The sequence below is a fragment of the Canis lupus genome, chromosome 1 (genome assembly GCF_048164855.1).
Source record: "Canis lupus baileyi chromosome 1, mCanLup2.hap1, whole genome shotgun sequence".
Classification (NCBI taxonomy): Eukaryota; Metazoa; Chordata; class Mammalia; order Carnivora; family Canidae; genus Canis; species Canis lupus.
Window position 1 is genome coordinate 97,761,191 of NC_132838.1, and position 12,451 is coordinate 97,773,641.

At 57.0% G+C, this 12,451-nt stretch overlaps 1 protein-coding gene across 1 annotated transcript; it reads right to left on the reverse strand.

Moving 5' to 3' along the window:
* Positions 1-3,039: 3,039 nt before the first annotated feature.
* GADD45G (growth arrest and DNA damage inducible gamma) lies at positions 3,040-4,571 on the reverse strand. The gene is made up of 4 exons (XM_072808611.1): positions 4,406-4,571; positions 4,084-4,185; positions 3,766-3,979; positions 3,040-3,675 (listed from the first exon to the last, which is right to left on the reverse strand). The coding sequence occupies exons 1-4, from the start codon at positions 4,456-4,458 to the stop codon at positions 3,565-3,567; spliced, it is 480 nt and encodes a 159-aa protein (XP_072664712.1). The 5' UTR covers positions 4,459-4,571; the 3' UTR covers positions 3,040-3,564.
* Between the last annotated feature and the right edge of the window lie 7,880 nt (positions 4,572-12,451).

Here is a 12,451-nt window from a genome sequence, read left to right on the forward strand (position 1 = left end):
GCTTGAGCTAGACCAGGAAACAGGACTGCTTACAAAGACCAAGGGTAACTCTGCCCTCAAAGAGAAATTGAAGGCATGTAGCTATCACCAGCAGGACTTGGGCGCCGTGGGGAATCATGTCCCACTGCCCTCCCCACCCCTATCCCCAACCTCCCAACCCCCCCCCCATGCCTCCCAATCAACTGAAGCCAAAGTCTCTCCGCAGTGGCTGGGGAGGAATAATTCTCTTTGACCTTTGGGGGAGGGAGGATACACCCAAATGAAGACAGGAGCTCAGAGCTCAGAAGACCCAACATCTAAGCTCAAGAACTTTTTATTTTTTTTTATTTTATTTTTTTTAATTTTTTTATTGGAGTTCAATTTGCCAACATATAGCATAACACCCAGTGGAACTTTTTAAAAATCAAAAACGAATATCTGCCCCCTTCATGGACCCCACAGTGTCACTCTATCTGCCAACCTGTTTGCTCCCCCTGAAAATTTCTTTTTATCACCTTTGCCTCAAGTGGCTTTCTGCAAGCAACAGGAGCAGTGATGTTCCCTGTGCTGCTTCTCCTAACAGTTTCATAAAACATAGAACCCACAGGACCGCAGGCTGTAAACGCTCGAGAGCCTCACAGATGTATTCAGCCTCAGTCCCACCAGGGAAAGGATGGAGGCCTCGGCTGGAGAGATTGGCCTTCCAGGGGAAAGAAGGTGCCGTGCCTGGATACCTTGCTTCAGGGTGCATGCGGCTGCAGTGTGAAAAGACCCCAGTCCCGGAGGCTGCTGAGGGACATGGGGATACGCAACAAGACGCCAAGGAGAGAAGCGGCAGCACAAGCAGGGAGACACCAGCTTAGAAAGTGCTGTGTGGGTTTGTGTACAATGGGTTGTGTACCCCTCAGACGTATGGGGATGGCCCATGCCCGTCCTTCTACCTCTTTCATTCTTCTTCCTTTTTTTTTTTTTTTTTTTTGGTATTTTACATTTTTCCTACGATGAACACACAAAACTTTTATCGACTTACAAGTTATCTTGTGAAAGTAGGCTTCCTTGCAAAGTCAGCATGCTGGGACTGGCTGTGGGTCCCAGTAGGTCAAATGCAGGGCCCTGAAACCAGATGCCCGGGGCCTAAATCCACCGGTCCACTTTGAGCTCTGTGATCTGTAGCAAATGCCTTCATTAACCTTTAAGGAGTGTTGTCATTAATATCCATCTAGCACTTTTCTAGACACAGGGCATTGTGTCCAACGGTCCATATGGATCACTTCACCATGCGTGTGATAATTAGCTTATCTATGCCTTGCCACTGAGGGCTATTGGAAGCATGAAGGCAATAATGTGTCTAAAAGCACTGTGCATTTTATTACCTGTCCTCTGGAGTATTTTATTTTAATTGCATAAAATCCCTTTCATGGAAGAAACAAACAAACAAACAAACCAGCAGCTTTGGGGCTGGCACTGTGTCCAAGCATGCATTTTTTTTGCTGGCAAATTCTCCTAGCCCCTGGGCTTCCAACAGGTGCCCTTGCTGTAGATTCTAATCCAAGAAAGCCACATTTCTTAGGAGCTGCCAGCTGAATGTCCTACAGGGGTCAGTAGGCCAGCAGGAGGGTCCGCCTGCCTGCACTGCCCTCTGTTCTGCTAAATTTATTCATTGAAGGGTACATTCTAAAGTAATCATGCCCCATTTGTGTTCACTATAGTGTGCTGTGGCAAATGGCCGTTTGCCAGGATGCAGACTGGTGTGGCCCCCCACCCCGTGGGACCCCACCCTGACGAGGAAGTCCTCAAGCCTCTGAGAAGCAAACAGGTAAGATATTAATGAAACCAGGCGCACAAACACAGCTGAATTCTTTCCTTGGGCCTCCTCCTCATGAAGGGGAAAACGTCGTGAAGGGTTGATAAATGTGAAACAGGATGCTTTCATTCTGGGAAGAAAAATTAAGCTCCCACAGTCCTGTGTTCCTGTGAACGCTTCCGGGATTTGGAGAGAGTTTAAAAAGTGGAGCCAACAGGGTGAATCAGCCACCTGGGGCTGCTGGTAAATCAGTAGAACTTTCTTCTTCGAAAAAACAACACAGCACCTCCTCCCTTGCCCAGAAGGCTCCCTGGACTGCCCGGCAGCCTGCTAAGGGCACGCCAGCCCCCCTGCGAATTCCCCTGGGGGCCGGGGTTCCGGTCAAGCACGGAGGCGGGGTCCAGACGAGCTGGCCTAATTAAAAAAAAAAAAATTTGATTCACTCAGGACATCTTCCCCCTAAATGTTTCTCAAGAAAGGCTTTGTGGGAAAGATGTAAATTCTGTCGCTTCCGTGGTAAGTCTGCGAACGGGCTGTGAACCGCGCAGGGTCCTCCTCCCTGGGCCGTGGGCAGAGGACACTCAGAATCGCGGGCAGCAGAGGCTGGCTTCGCTCACAATTGCTCACCCCTTTTGTGTGGACGCCGTCTTCCCATTTTTGCTCAGATCTCTGAAGGTTCTAACAGAGCCGTGACAAAATGATGACTCATACTTAAATCCAGTCATCATGTCACACATGATATTAATACCGCCGTGACACTGCCGTCAGCGCCCGCCTTTCAGAGGAAAAGGTTCCTGAGAGCCAGCCACCACCATCCCCTGGGACCACAAAGGGCAGCGCTGCAGAAGGCAGGACCCATTGTGAAGGGGGGCGCCGCCTGCATCCTGCAAGCTGTTCTGATAAGCAGCTGTCGGGAGGGAGGGGGCTGCGGGCCGGGGAGGGGGAGGGGGAGGGGGAGGGGAGGCAGAGGCGGCTGTTATCGGGCTGGAGGGCCAGCCTTGAGCTCCTGCGCTGATGTCTTATCGCAAGCGTGCTCCTGTCTTGCAAGTTCAAAAGTCTCTCCCTAAAAAGAGAACTGGGGGCAGGGCTCAAGTTCTCGCCAGCGTCCCCTCCCCCACTCCGCGCGCACTCAGCCCCGCGGGAGGACGGAGTAGGTGCCCGCCGGGTCACCCCGCCGGGCCTTCCGGGACCGCCTGGGGCCCTGCACACCGCCTCCCCTCGGACAGGGACCCTCTACCCTCAAGAAAGAGAAGAAGTCTGTTTCACTTAGTTTATTGTTTAAAAAACAAAACTCCAAAGCTGCAGCAGCAGAATCCTTTAGAAACCGGAGCATCGCCCCGTCCGCTTGGTGCAGCGGTGCAGGCCGCTCAGTGGGTCAGAGCTCCTGTAACTGTCCGAGTCCAGAGTCCGGAGTCCAGGCCTCGCCTGCCTGGCCTCTCCCCTCCTTCCTGCGCAGAGCGCAGGCTGCTGAGTCACGCCCGCCCGGCCGGTCCGGCCTTCCCGGCCCGGGGCCCACGGCCCGCCTCCGGCCTTCCCGGGCAGGCCGCCGCCGCCCACACTCGCGGAGTCCACACTCGCGGAGTCCCGGGCTGGGGGCCAGCCCGCCCCCGCGCCCCCGCGCCCCCGCCGCCGGGCCCCTCCTGCAGGGGCCGCCCTCCTCGCCGCTCTCCGCGCAGCACTGCGGGCCCGCGCGCTCCGAGGGCGCATCCACAGAGCCAGCCGCGCGCTAGGCGCCCCGGTGTCACCACGTCGTCGATCAGACCAAGGCCCCCTCCGCGCTGTCACTCGGGGAGGGTGATACTGGGCACCCAGTCGTTGACGCTGCGGCTCTCCTCGCAGAACACGCTGAGCTTCTCCAAGGCGGGGTCCTTCCACGCGTCCTCATTGGGGTTCTGCGGGGAGGGCGCAGAGGTCAGCCTGGCCGGCCGCTGGCGCGGCGCGGCGCGGCGGGGCGGGCGGCGCTGGGGCGAGGCCACACTCACCGAGATGAGGATGCAGTGCAGGTCCCCCGGGGCGGCCGCCTCGTCGCCCGCGCCCACGATCGCCGCCAGCCTCTGCACGTCGCCCACGCGCACGATGTCTATGTCGTTCTCGCAGCAGAACGCCTGGATCAGGGTGAAGTGGATCTGAAGCGCGATGTCGCCCTCGTCCTCCGCGTCGGCGGCCAGCACGCAGAAGGTCACGTTGTCGGGGTCCCTGCGCGGGAGGGGGGGGGCGGTGAGGGCAGGGCGGCGAGCCCGGGGCGCCCCCGCCGCCGCCGCCGCCCCCGGTCACCCCACCGGGGCCGCGTCCACACTCACACATTCAGGACTTTGGCGGACTCATAGACGCCGGCGGTGAGGCAGCCCTGGCGCTGCGCGGACAGCAGCAGCTCGTGGAGTGCTTTCCCGGCGCCCTGCATCCTGCGGACGAGCCAGCGCCGTGAGCGCGCGGGGAGCGGCCAGGGATCCCCAGCCCCTGCGGCGACCCGGCCCCGGGGACGCACCCCCGTCCGTGCCCCAGCCCCCGCCCAGCGAGCTCCCCATCCCGGCGGGCCCCCGCGGCGGCCGCCCGACCCGCTGCAGCCCGCACGGGCACAGGCGCCCCGCGCGCCGAGACGTCCTGCGCCCCGCGCCGACCCACCTGGCGGTGCTCTCGGGGACCGTGTCTTGGCCTCGGATCTCCTCCAGAGTCATGGTGCGGTCGGCAACAGCTAGTATCCACGCAAGGAGCGAGCGGCGCGGACGCGGGAGAGGCGGGAGGCCGAGGAGCGGGGAGCGCACGGCTGGCGAGTGCGCCCCGGCGCGCCGCGCCCCCTTATATAGGCCGAGCCCGGGCGCCGCCAGCTGGCCCGAGGCTGCGCGCCCATTGGCCGGCGCCCGCTTTCTGATGCAAATGAGGCGGCCGCCGCGGCTCGTGCCAGAAGGCCACGTGGGGAGGGGTGCGGGGGATGACAATGCCTCAAATCTGCCGCTTTTGTCGGCGTGTTACCAGGCAGACGGGAGCCTGCAGATTTCACTCGCCTTTTTGTTGTTTCAAGTCCTTAAAAGGAAAAAGTTAAAAAAAAAAAACCTTAGCTTGCTAATATAATAAGACGCAGCACTTTATGAAATGCACCTTTGGGGAAACTGAAGATTTCTTTTTTTTTTTTTTTTTGCATGTATTTTTGTGACTACGTTTCTATTTTTTTCTTTACTTGTAATTGGAAGTTTGTAAGACCGTTGTTTTTCAACCGGAATTTCAAGTAAAAATAGCCAGCGCGGGCTTTCCGCTTGCAAGCCAAAGGCCCAGGGGCACAGCCCCCTCCAGCCGCCGCACGACCGGAGCGCGCCCGGAGGCCTCGCCGCACGCCCCGCGCCGGGACCCCGCCGCGCCGGAGGGTCCGGGCCCACCTCCCCGCCCGCAGCCGAGCGCCGCGGGGCGCTGGGACGCGCGAGCAGATTGCGGCCGGCGCACGCGGCTCGTTTGCATTTCTATGGAGAAAGCACAATAGCGGAGGTCTGGCGTGTGGCGGTTTGCAAGAGGGACAATCGAGGCTTTCTCTTCATAGCGACACTACCCACCTGCCGCTGGGTGGGGTGGCTAGGGCCCCGCCGCGCGTGGGGGTCGCGGGGCTGCCCGGCGCGTGGGGGGCGGGCCACGTGTCGCTCCCGCGCCCCCTTGGTGCTCCTCCCCGGCACGGGGGCCGCTGCACCCCAGGCCCCTGTGCATGTAATTCCGCCCCCACCCTCCCCCCCACTGCCCCCGGGGTCCTCGCAGCGGCTGCCGCACAGTCTACGCAGCTTGAAGAACGCAGCTCTCAATCCCTTTCCCGGGGCGCCATCTGCAGGCTGTCCAGAAACACGGGGCACCCCGCCCCCACTTGCATTGCCTCCTAGGGTGCCAGCCTGGGCCCCTGCGGCCCTGCCTCCTAGGGTGCCAGCCTGGGCCCCTGCGGTCACCCAACGGCCCTGGCGGGTCTGCGGCGCCCCATCCCACCTGCGCGCTCAGGGAAGCCGCAGCAAGGGCTGCAGAACCTGCCCGCGGAGGGGAGGGCAAAAGGACACTCCGACCCAGGCCTGATGGAGGCAGAGCCCGTATTTCTTGCTGTTTTGAAACGTTTGAAATTACCCAAACATACATGTATGAAAGCTTGTTTTCCAATTATATCGTAATAAACCTAGAGGAGGTGAACAGTGCTGCGGTGTCACCGCTCTGGGGCAGGTAAGCCAGCACTCGGAGACCTCGCGCCCACGGAGAGCATCACTAGGGTGGCTGCATCTCTCCGTGCTACTTGGACACTGGCGCGGGGGTGCCCTCCGTGGCCCCCTGTGGTGGGCGCGGCCCGGGGCCCGGACAGGACATTCCGGGCGAGTGAGGAGCGCGCGAGCCGGCGTCCTGCGCCCTCCAGTGGACGGCGACGCTGCACAGCCACCGCCTCCCGAGTCCCAGCGAGGGTGCGCTCCCCGGTGTCCTTGACATCCCAGGTGCCCGCAGCACCCGCAGCCTTCACGCGCTGCTGTTTCCTTTCTCTCTTTATTGGTGGCCTATGACATGACAGTGTGCCTTGATGCGATAAATTGTTTATTTTTACGTGAGGGAGGCTTAGTTATTGCTCTTTTTTTATGTATCAAGTTTTCTTAAAATGTATCAGCTACAGGTCCCCAGGAAGCGTTGCAAATGGGGCTTATTTCACATCTTACCCCGGCCCCACCCCTGCCCCTGTTCCTGTTTGTAACAGTACAAGCTTGGGGGCTCACCAACTCATAGCGCCTCCTCCTACAGAAAGACCCCTGGACAGGCCTGAACCAGGAGGGGGGGAGGAGGGGGTAGCATTTCCAGTTGGCACTGAGCCAACCTGCAGGAAGAGGGCTGTTTGACAACCCCTTGGGGCTGTTCTACTTTACTCACATTTTTAAGGTATTCAGTTTCAGGAAAACCGCCTTTTTGACATAAGATACGGCTTCACATGGATTTATTAGGTCATTCCAAACCGCCACAAAGCCTTCATCTCAATTGGGAAAGAAATACTTTTCTTTTTTTAAAGATTTTATTCATTTATTCATGACAGACACAGAGAGGCAGAGACACAGGCAGAGGGAGAAGCAGGCTCCCTGCGGGGAGCCCAATGCAGGACCCGATCCCAGGATCCCCGGATCACGACCTGAGCTGAAGGCAGATGCTCAACCGCTGAGCCACCCAGGCACCCTGAAACATTTTTTTATCTGGAGGCAAATTTGGGCTCCACCAGACCCCACCACCATCTTGGGGTCTGGACAAATGCACAAGCTGCTGCGCATGTGCTGGGCAGACTGCAGGAAAAGAGCAGGCAATGCCTGCACCCCAACCCTGGTTACCTACCCCAAAGTAGACCACATGCCCCCCGCTGCCCCACTGTGTCACCCCAGCACTGCCACACTGCATTCAGCCACTGCCTCAGCCTGCTGGAGCCCCAAGTCCTAGGACGCCATGAGGTCATCCAAACTTCCCATGACTACACCCCTAAACATCCCCCCCCCCGAACCTTAATAATACAGGCAGTGGTGACTCGATGAAGTGCATGTTCTCAGGGATGCTCTATTTTCAAGCCCCTTTGGAAATGTTATTTAACTGTTTTGCTAACACATTCTTTCTCGTGGCCTGACTAAAATGTTGGTGGGGAATTACCCAACACCGAAGGATGGTAAGAAGTGGCTTCACGTGAGCAGTAAGCCTCAGGGACATTCCCTGCGCAGTTTCTCAAACCATTTGCTTCTGGAGTAAACAGTGTTCACGACATAGCAAGCCCCCCACCCCCTCACCCCGAGACCGGCAGGACACAGGGGGCTGCTCAGAGCAGAGCCGGAGCCACCTTTCAAAACCAGCAGCTCTCACATGAAAATCTGCATGTCCAGCTTCTCTTGGAAAATGGGAAGATTTGGCCACCAAGTGCCTGTGGTCCCCCACCCCCAACCGCACCCCAAGTAACTATCAACTGGAGGGAGGCGCACTGGGTCCCCCGGACTGGCACCTCCCCTGCACTTCACCACAGCTCTCTGAGGACAGCCAGCTGCTACACTCGTTTACATCACCTGCTTGTCCCCGGCAGGGCTTTTGCAAACTTCAAACAGAAACAAGTTTGAAAAGCAAAATAAAAGGGGCCGGGTTCTTAAAAGATGAGCTCAAACAGGGTAAGCACCATCTGTGTCCCACACTGTGCAGGACTGTATCTCCAATGTTGGCCCGGGGCTCCAGGAGCAGTGCGGGTGGACCCCTTTCCAAAGGGTCCCATGGCTCCTCTTACGTCGCCCCCACCCCTTTGTTCAGCCTCTCCACAAGGCAGGACAGGCCTCCGGGGTTTCCAGAAAAAGTGTTGGGTTTTTTCCCCCAAGAAGTCACAGAGGGTAGTGAGGGCATCAGTTGGTGGCAATACTACATTAACTCAAAAAATAAATAAATAAAAACCAAATTTTTGTACAAGACACACATACACACCTGGGTTTTATTACCTAAAACCCAGCAGCAGCTTCTCGAATGCTCCCTGGCATCTAAGGAGCACAGAGACCAACCCACCCACCGCCACCCCTGGGGGGCTATGCGGGAACCCCACCCCGAGGAGCTGTGTGGTCAGTGGATAGGGAGGCTTCCGAGACAGGATTGGGAAACCAAGAAAGGGAAATCCCCACAGAGCACAGGCTGGACATCTGTAGTCAGTCTCTGTGTCAAGACGAGTTTCTGGAAGGAGCAGTTACTCCTGGCTCAGTGAAACCCCCTGAAGCCCCTGATGGGCTGGGGGCAGGTCATTCCTGAGCTTGGCACTTTCCCTAGCATGAGTACGCAATGATGTGTGACACGTGTCATAGCCACAGGCATTAACCCCGTGGCTCTCACTGTGGCCTCCACCCCACCCCCACCCCCAGAAGCCACAGATGTGCTGTCCTTCCCGGCGTGGCCATGTGCCAAGTCTTCTGAGCCTGGGATTCCCCCCGCCCTCCCATCCCATGAAAAGAAGATCTGCCCTTTGCCTTCCATGGGCCTCACTGGGAGTTTCTAAAGGTCACAGCGGGTCACCATTTGGCCCACACTCCAGTTTGGTTTGCTGGACAGTGTTCTAGAATGGCTTGCAAATAGAGTCTGACTTGTTTGTGTAGGTGGGAATGGGTGGCCGGCACTTTCCATGTCACCCTAGATGTGTCCCAAAGCCCCCCAGCCAGCCTCTGTGGGCCCTCGAGCTGGCGCGTAACCCTCTCTCTCCTCCAGCGGCACACAGGAAGCCGAGAACTGTGGTCGCCCTGCTGGAGACATTACTGTACATAAAGAATAGGTGCTAGAACCACAGAATTTCTGAACCGAAAGTCCTCCTTTACGATCTGAAAGGTAATTCAGAGCGAGTGTATAAACACCCAGAAAGGGGAACATGACATTGGAGGTGCTGTTAGCACCACGGGCTCGGATCTAGGTGTACGCTGCTTACTTAGCTTCAACCTCAAGCAAAAAGTTAGTGCATGACCTAAAGTGTAAGGTGAAAACAGTCCCGGCTTGCTGACCCATCTACTCTACCCTTCTTGAGTTCTTCTAAAGAAGTGCGTCCTCCAAAGTGCGTATTATAAGGAAATGTTTGCGGCAATATTTCTTCCTAATGATGAAAATCAGAAGCCACCATGGGAGGTGGGTGCTACACTGGAGGGTTGCACCTAAAAGAAACATATATGGCCATAAAAGACATTCTGAAGAGAATGTCTCTTGGCACCATAGAGCCCCAGACACAACGTGGAGAAGCAAGGGACAGAGAGCACTAACTGTGCGACACCAGGAACGTGTAAGCCTCAGCGCACCTGACCCCCACTGCACGCATGACACAGCTGAATGGCCGTGGGGGGAGGGCTGTGATGACAGAGGATCGCTGCTCTCCTTCTTTGTGCTTTTCTACAAACTTTCTGCAGCTCAACCTTAGGTAAGACAAATTCAAACTTCTCCCGAATGACAGCCTTGGTGCCAGACGTCATCCACCTGACTCGTGCGTCGGGCACTGGGCCGAATGATTGTTGGCCATATGGTAACAGATCAAGAAGCCAGACGGCTGCAGGGCTGTGCTTGCAGGGAGGGAGAGGCCCCAGCATGACCTTTGACTCCTGAGCTGCTCGTCTGGCCATTTGATTCTGGTCCTTTTGTGGCTGAGGCCGAAGGAGGCCGAGGGGAGCCGTGGCTGTATCGCCCTGGGAGGTTAACTCTAGAATGACCGAGATAAAGATCTCAGATGGCGCAGTAGAGGCAGGAAGGACGGACACACAGCCCCCAAACACCTTCCCAGAAACGCGCAGGTCACCAGGATGCACATTTTAGCAAGTAGCAATGGACCAAATGCTCCCACCCTCCACCCCTTTTCGTAAAAATGTCTACTTCCCAGGTGTGAATTACAGCAATAAATTGTGAAAACTGTTTTCCATTGTTTATGTAACTAGGAATTCTAGAAATTTAAAATATGTGAGTGTACTCAATCTATTTTTGAGACTCTTGCAAGTGCAATTCTGTTTTTCAGGGCCTACTTGCTCTCATCCCAGAAGAACCATACAGGGCAGCCCGGGTGGCGCAGTGGTTTGGCGCCGCCTTCAGCCCAGGGCCTGATCCTGGAGACCCGGGATCAAGTCCCACGTCGGGCTCCCTGCATGGAGCCTGCCTCTCCCTCTCCCTCTGCCTGTCTCTGCCTCTCTCTCTCTCTCTCTCTCTCTCTCTCTCTGTGTGTGTCTCATGAATAAATGAATAAAATCCTTAAAAAAAGAAGAAGAAGAAGACCCGTGCATGTCTTTAGTAGGTGGTCACCACTGGTATTCATGGTGTGGTTTTATTTACCAGACTCCTAGAATGCTTATTCTGTGTCAGGCACAAGTCCGAGCACTTTAAAAACATCGCTGAGCCCTCATGGTGACTCCGCTGGGTGGGCACGGTTGTCAGCATTGTCAGATAAGGGAACGTGGGCACCGAGAGGGTAAGCAACTCAGCCAAGGTCGCACAGCCAGGAGGTGGCCGGGCTCGGCTTAGAACACAGAGCCACTGGCCCTGGAGCTCATCGCAGGGAAGGGAGAGACACGCTTCTCTGTTAAACCTTTTCTAGAGCCTTTGGGACCACCTGTTTGGTCCACGAATGACAAGGAGATTATCTAAGGAAAAAGATTTTTTCCGAAAACCTGGCTTTCCTGAGGAGCCCCGCCCAGCGGCGCTGGTCCCTGGTATGTGACTGCAGCGTGCCATCTTGTGGTCAGAGCAAATACAGCCTCCAGCTCTGAAAAGCAGCCTCTTCCTCGGCATCTAAACTCTTCGGTGCTTCCCGGGAGCCAGGAGCCACAGGCTCTGGCTAGGTGCCACCTGTGATGCGCAGGGGCAGCACCTCATCTCCCTACCCCCCAGCAGCAAGGACCTCCAACCCTGCCCTGCAGTCCACGGGTTAGATTGTGAGTGGAAGTCAGGCCAGCCCAGAGGATGATGCTTCTGTAAGGTTTGTCCACAGTAGAGAGGCGGGGTGAACCCCAACATCGGGGGAGCAGAACCCACCCCCCAGGAACCTTGTGTCAGTGGTGATGCTCTTGCCTGTGAAGCAGAGGAAAAGCGGGTATCGGGATCATACAACTAATGAGGGAGCTGGGGACCTGGCCACTCCCTGCCAGACCTCACACAAACCTCAGATTCATGCTGCCCCCTGGGAGGTGGGACCTGGACTCCCCCGGAGCAGCTGCCCCGGGACACAGCCCCCACAGTGCTCTGTCATGCTTGGGGCGAGCCCAGCAGCCCATGCACCTGCTTCCTTTCAGATTAGGGATGCTTTGACTCTCCCCACGTTTTCCTCCCTGCAGTGGTGGGGTGACCCGCGGAGGAGGGGTGAGGACAGCCCCAGGGGACAGTGCTGGGTCCCCACCTGGCCATGTGGGGCAGAGCTGCCCTGCTGGCCCATCTACCCAGGCTGTCTCCGTGGGGTGTGTGACATGAGTTCTGTCTTCCGCTGCTGTGTTTGGAGGTCTTTTTATTTTTTTATTTTTTATTTCTTAAGATCTTATTTATTTATTCATGAGAGACAGAGACAGAGAGAGAGAGAGAAGCAGAGACACAGGCAGACAGAGAAGCAGGCTCCATGCAGGGAGCCCGATGTGGGACTCGATCCCAGGACCACAGGATCACGCCCTGAGCCAAAGGCCAAGGCTCAACCGCTGAGCCACCCATGTGCCCTGACATGGACGTGTTTTGACACCTTACACATTCAGGGCCCTCATGTTGGAAGATGCCACGTCCTCCCGGACAGGTGTCACACCCACTCTAATTGATCTGTCCTTCCTTGTTCACTGCCCCACATTGGTGGTCATCTGACCCAGATGCGTCCAGCCATTCAGCCCCCAGTGATGGGCGCACACTTGGAGCATGTGCTGCAGACAGGATCGGGTCAGTGTGTGCAGGAGTGCAGCAGGGAAGGGCTCCAGGATGGGATCGGGTCAGTGCACACTCACACTGACCCCCGGGCCCTTCTGGTTCCTGCCCTGGCCTGCACCCTGCAGGATCCAATACTGTCCTTAGGCTGTGTCAGAAGGGAGTTGAATCGGGGGACACCCAGCAGCTGGTGTGTCCCCAGTGCGTGAGACCTGGAGTGGGAACCATTAGCTGTGAATCAGTGGTCACCGAGACGGTAGGGAGTGAGCAGGGGAGGGAGGCACACCCACCCAAGCAGCCAGTGAATTTTTGAAAGGG

Bases quoted from the DNA above. Each gene is read 5' to 3' on its own strand.
- GADD45G (XM_072808611.1), bottom strand. From the start codon at position 4,458: ATGACTCTGGAGGAGATCCGAGGCCAAGACACGGTCCCCGAGAGCACC. The intron at 4,186-4,405 runs GTGGGTCGGCGC...GCTCGTCCGCAG, and splicing joins GTCCCCGAGAGCACCGCCAG to GATGCAGGGCGCCGGGAAAG. The intron at 3,980-4,083 runs GTGAGTGTGGAC...CCTCCCGCGCAG, and splicing joins TCCGCCAAAGTCCTGAATGT to GGACCCCGACAACGTGACCT.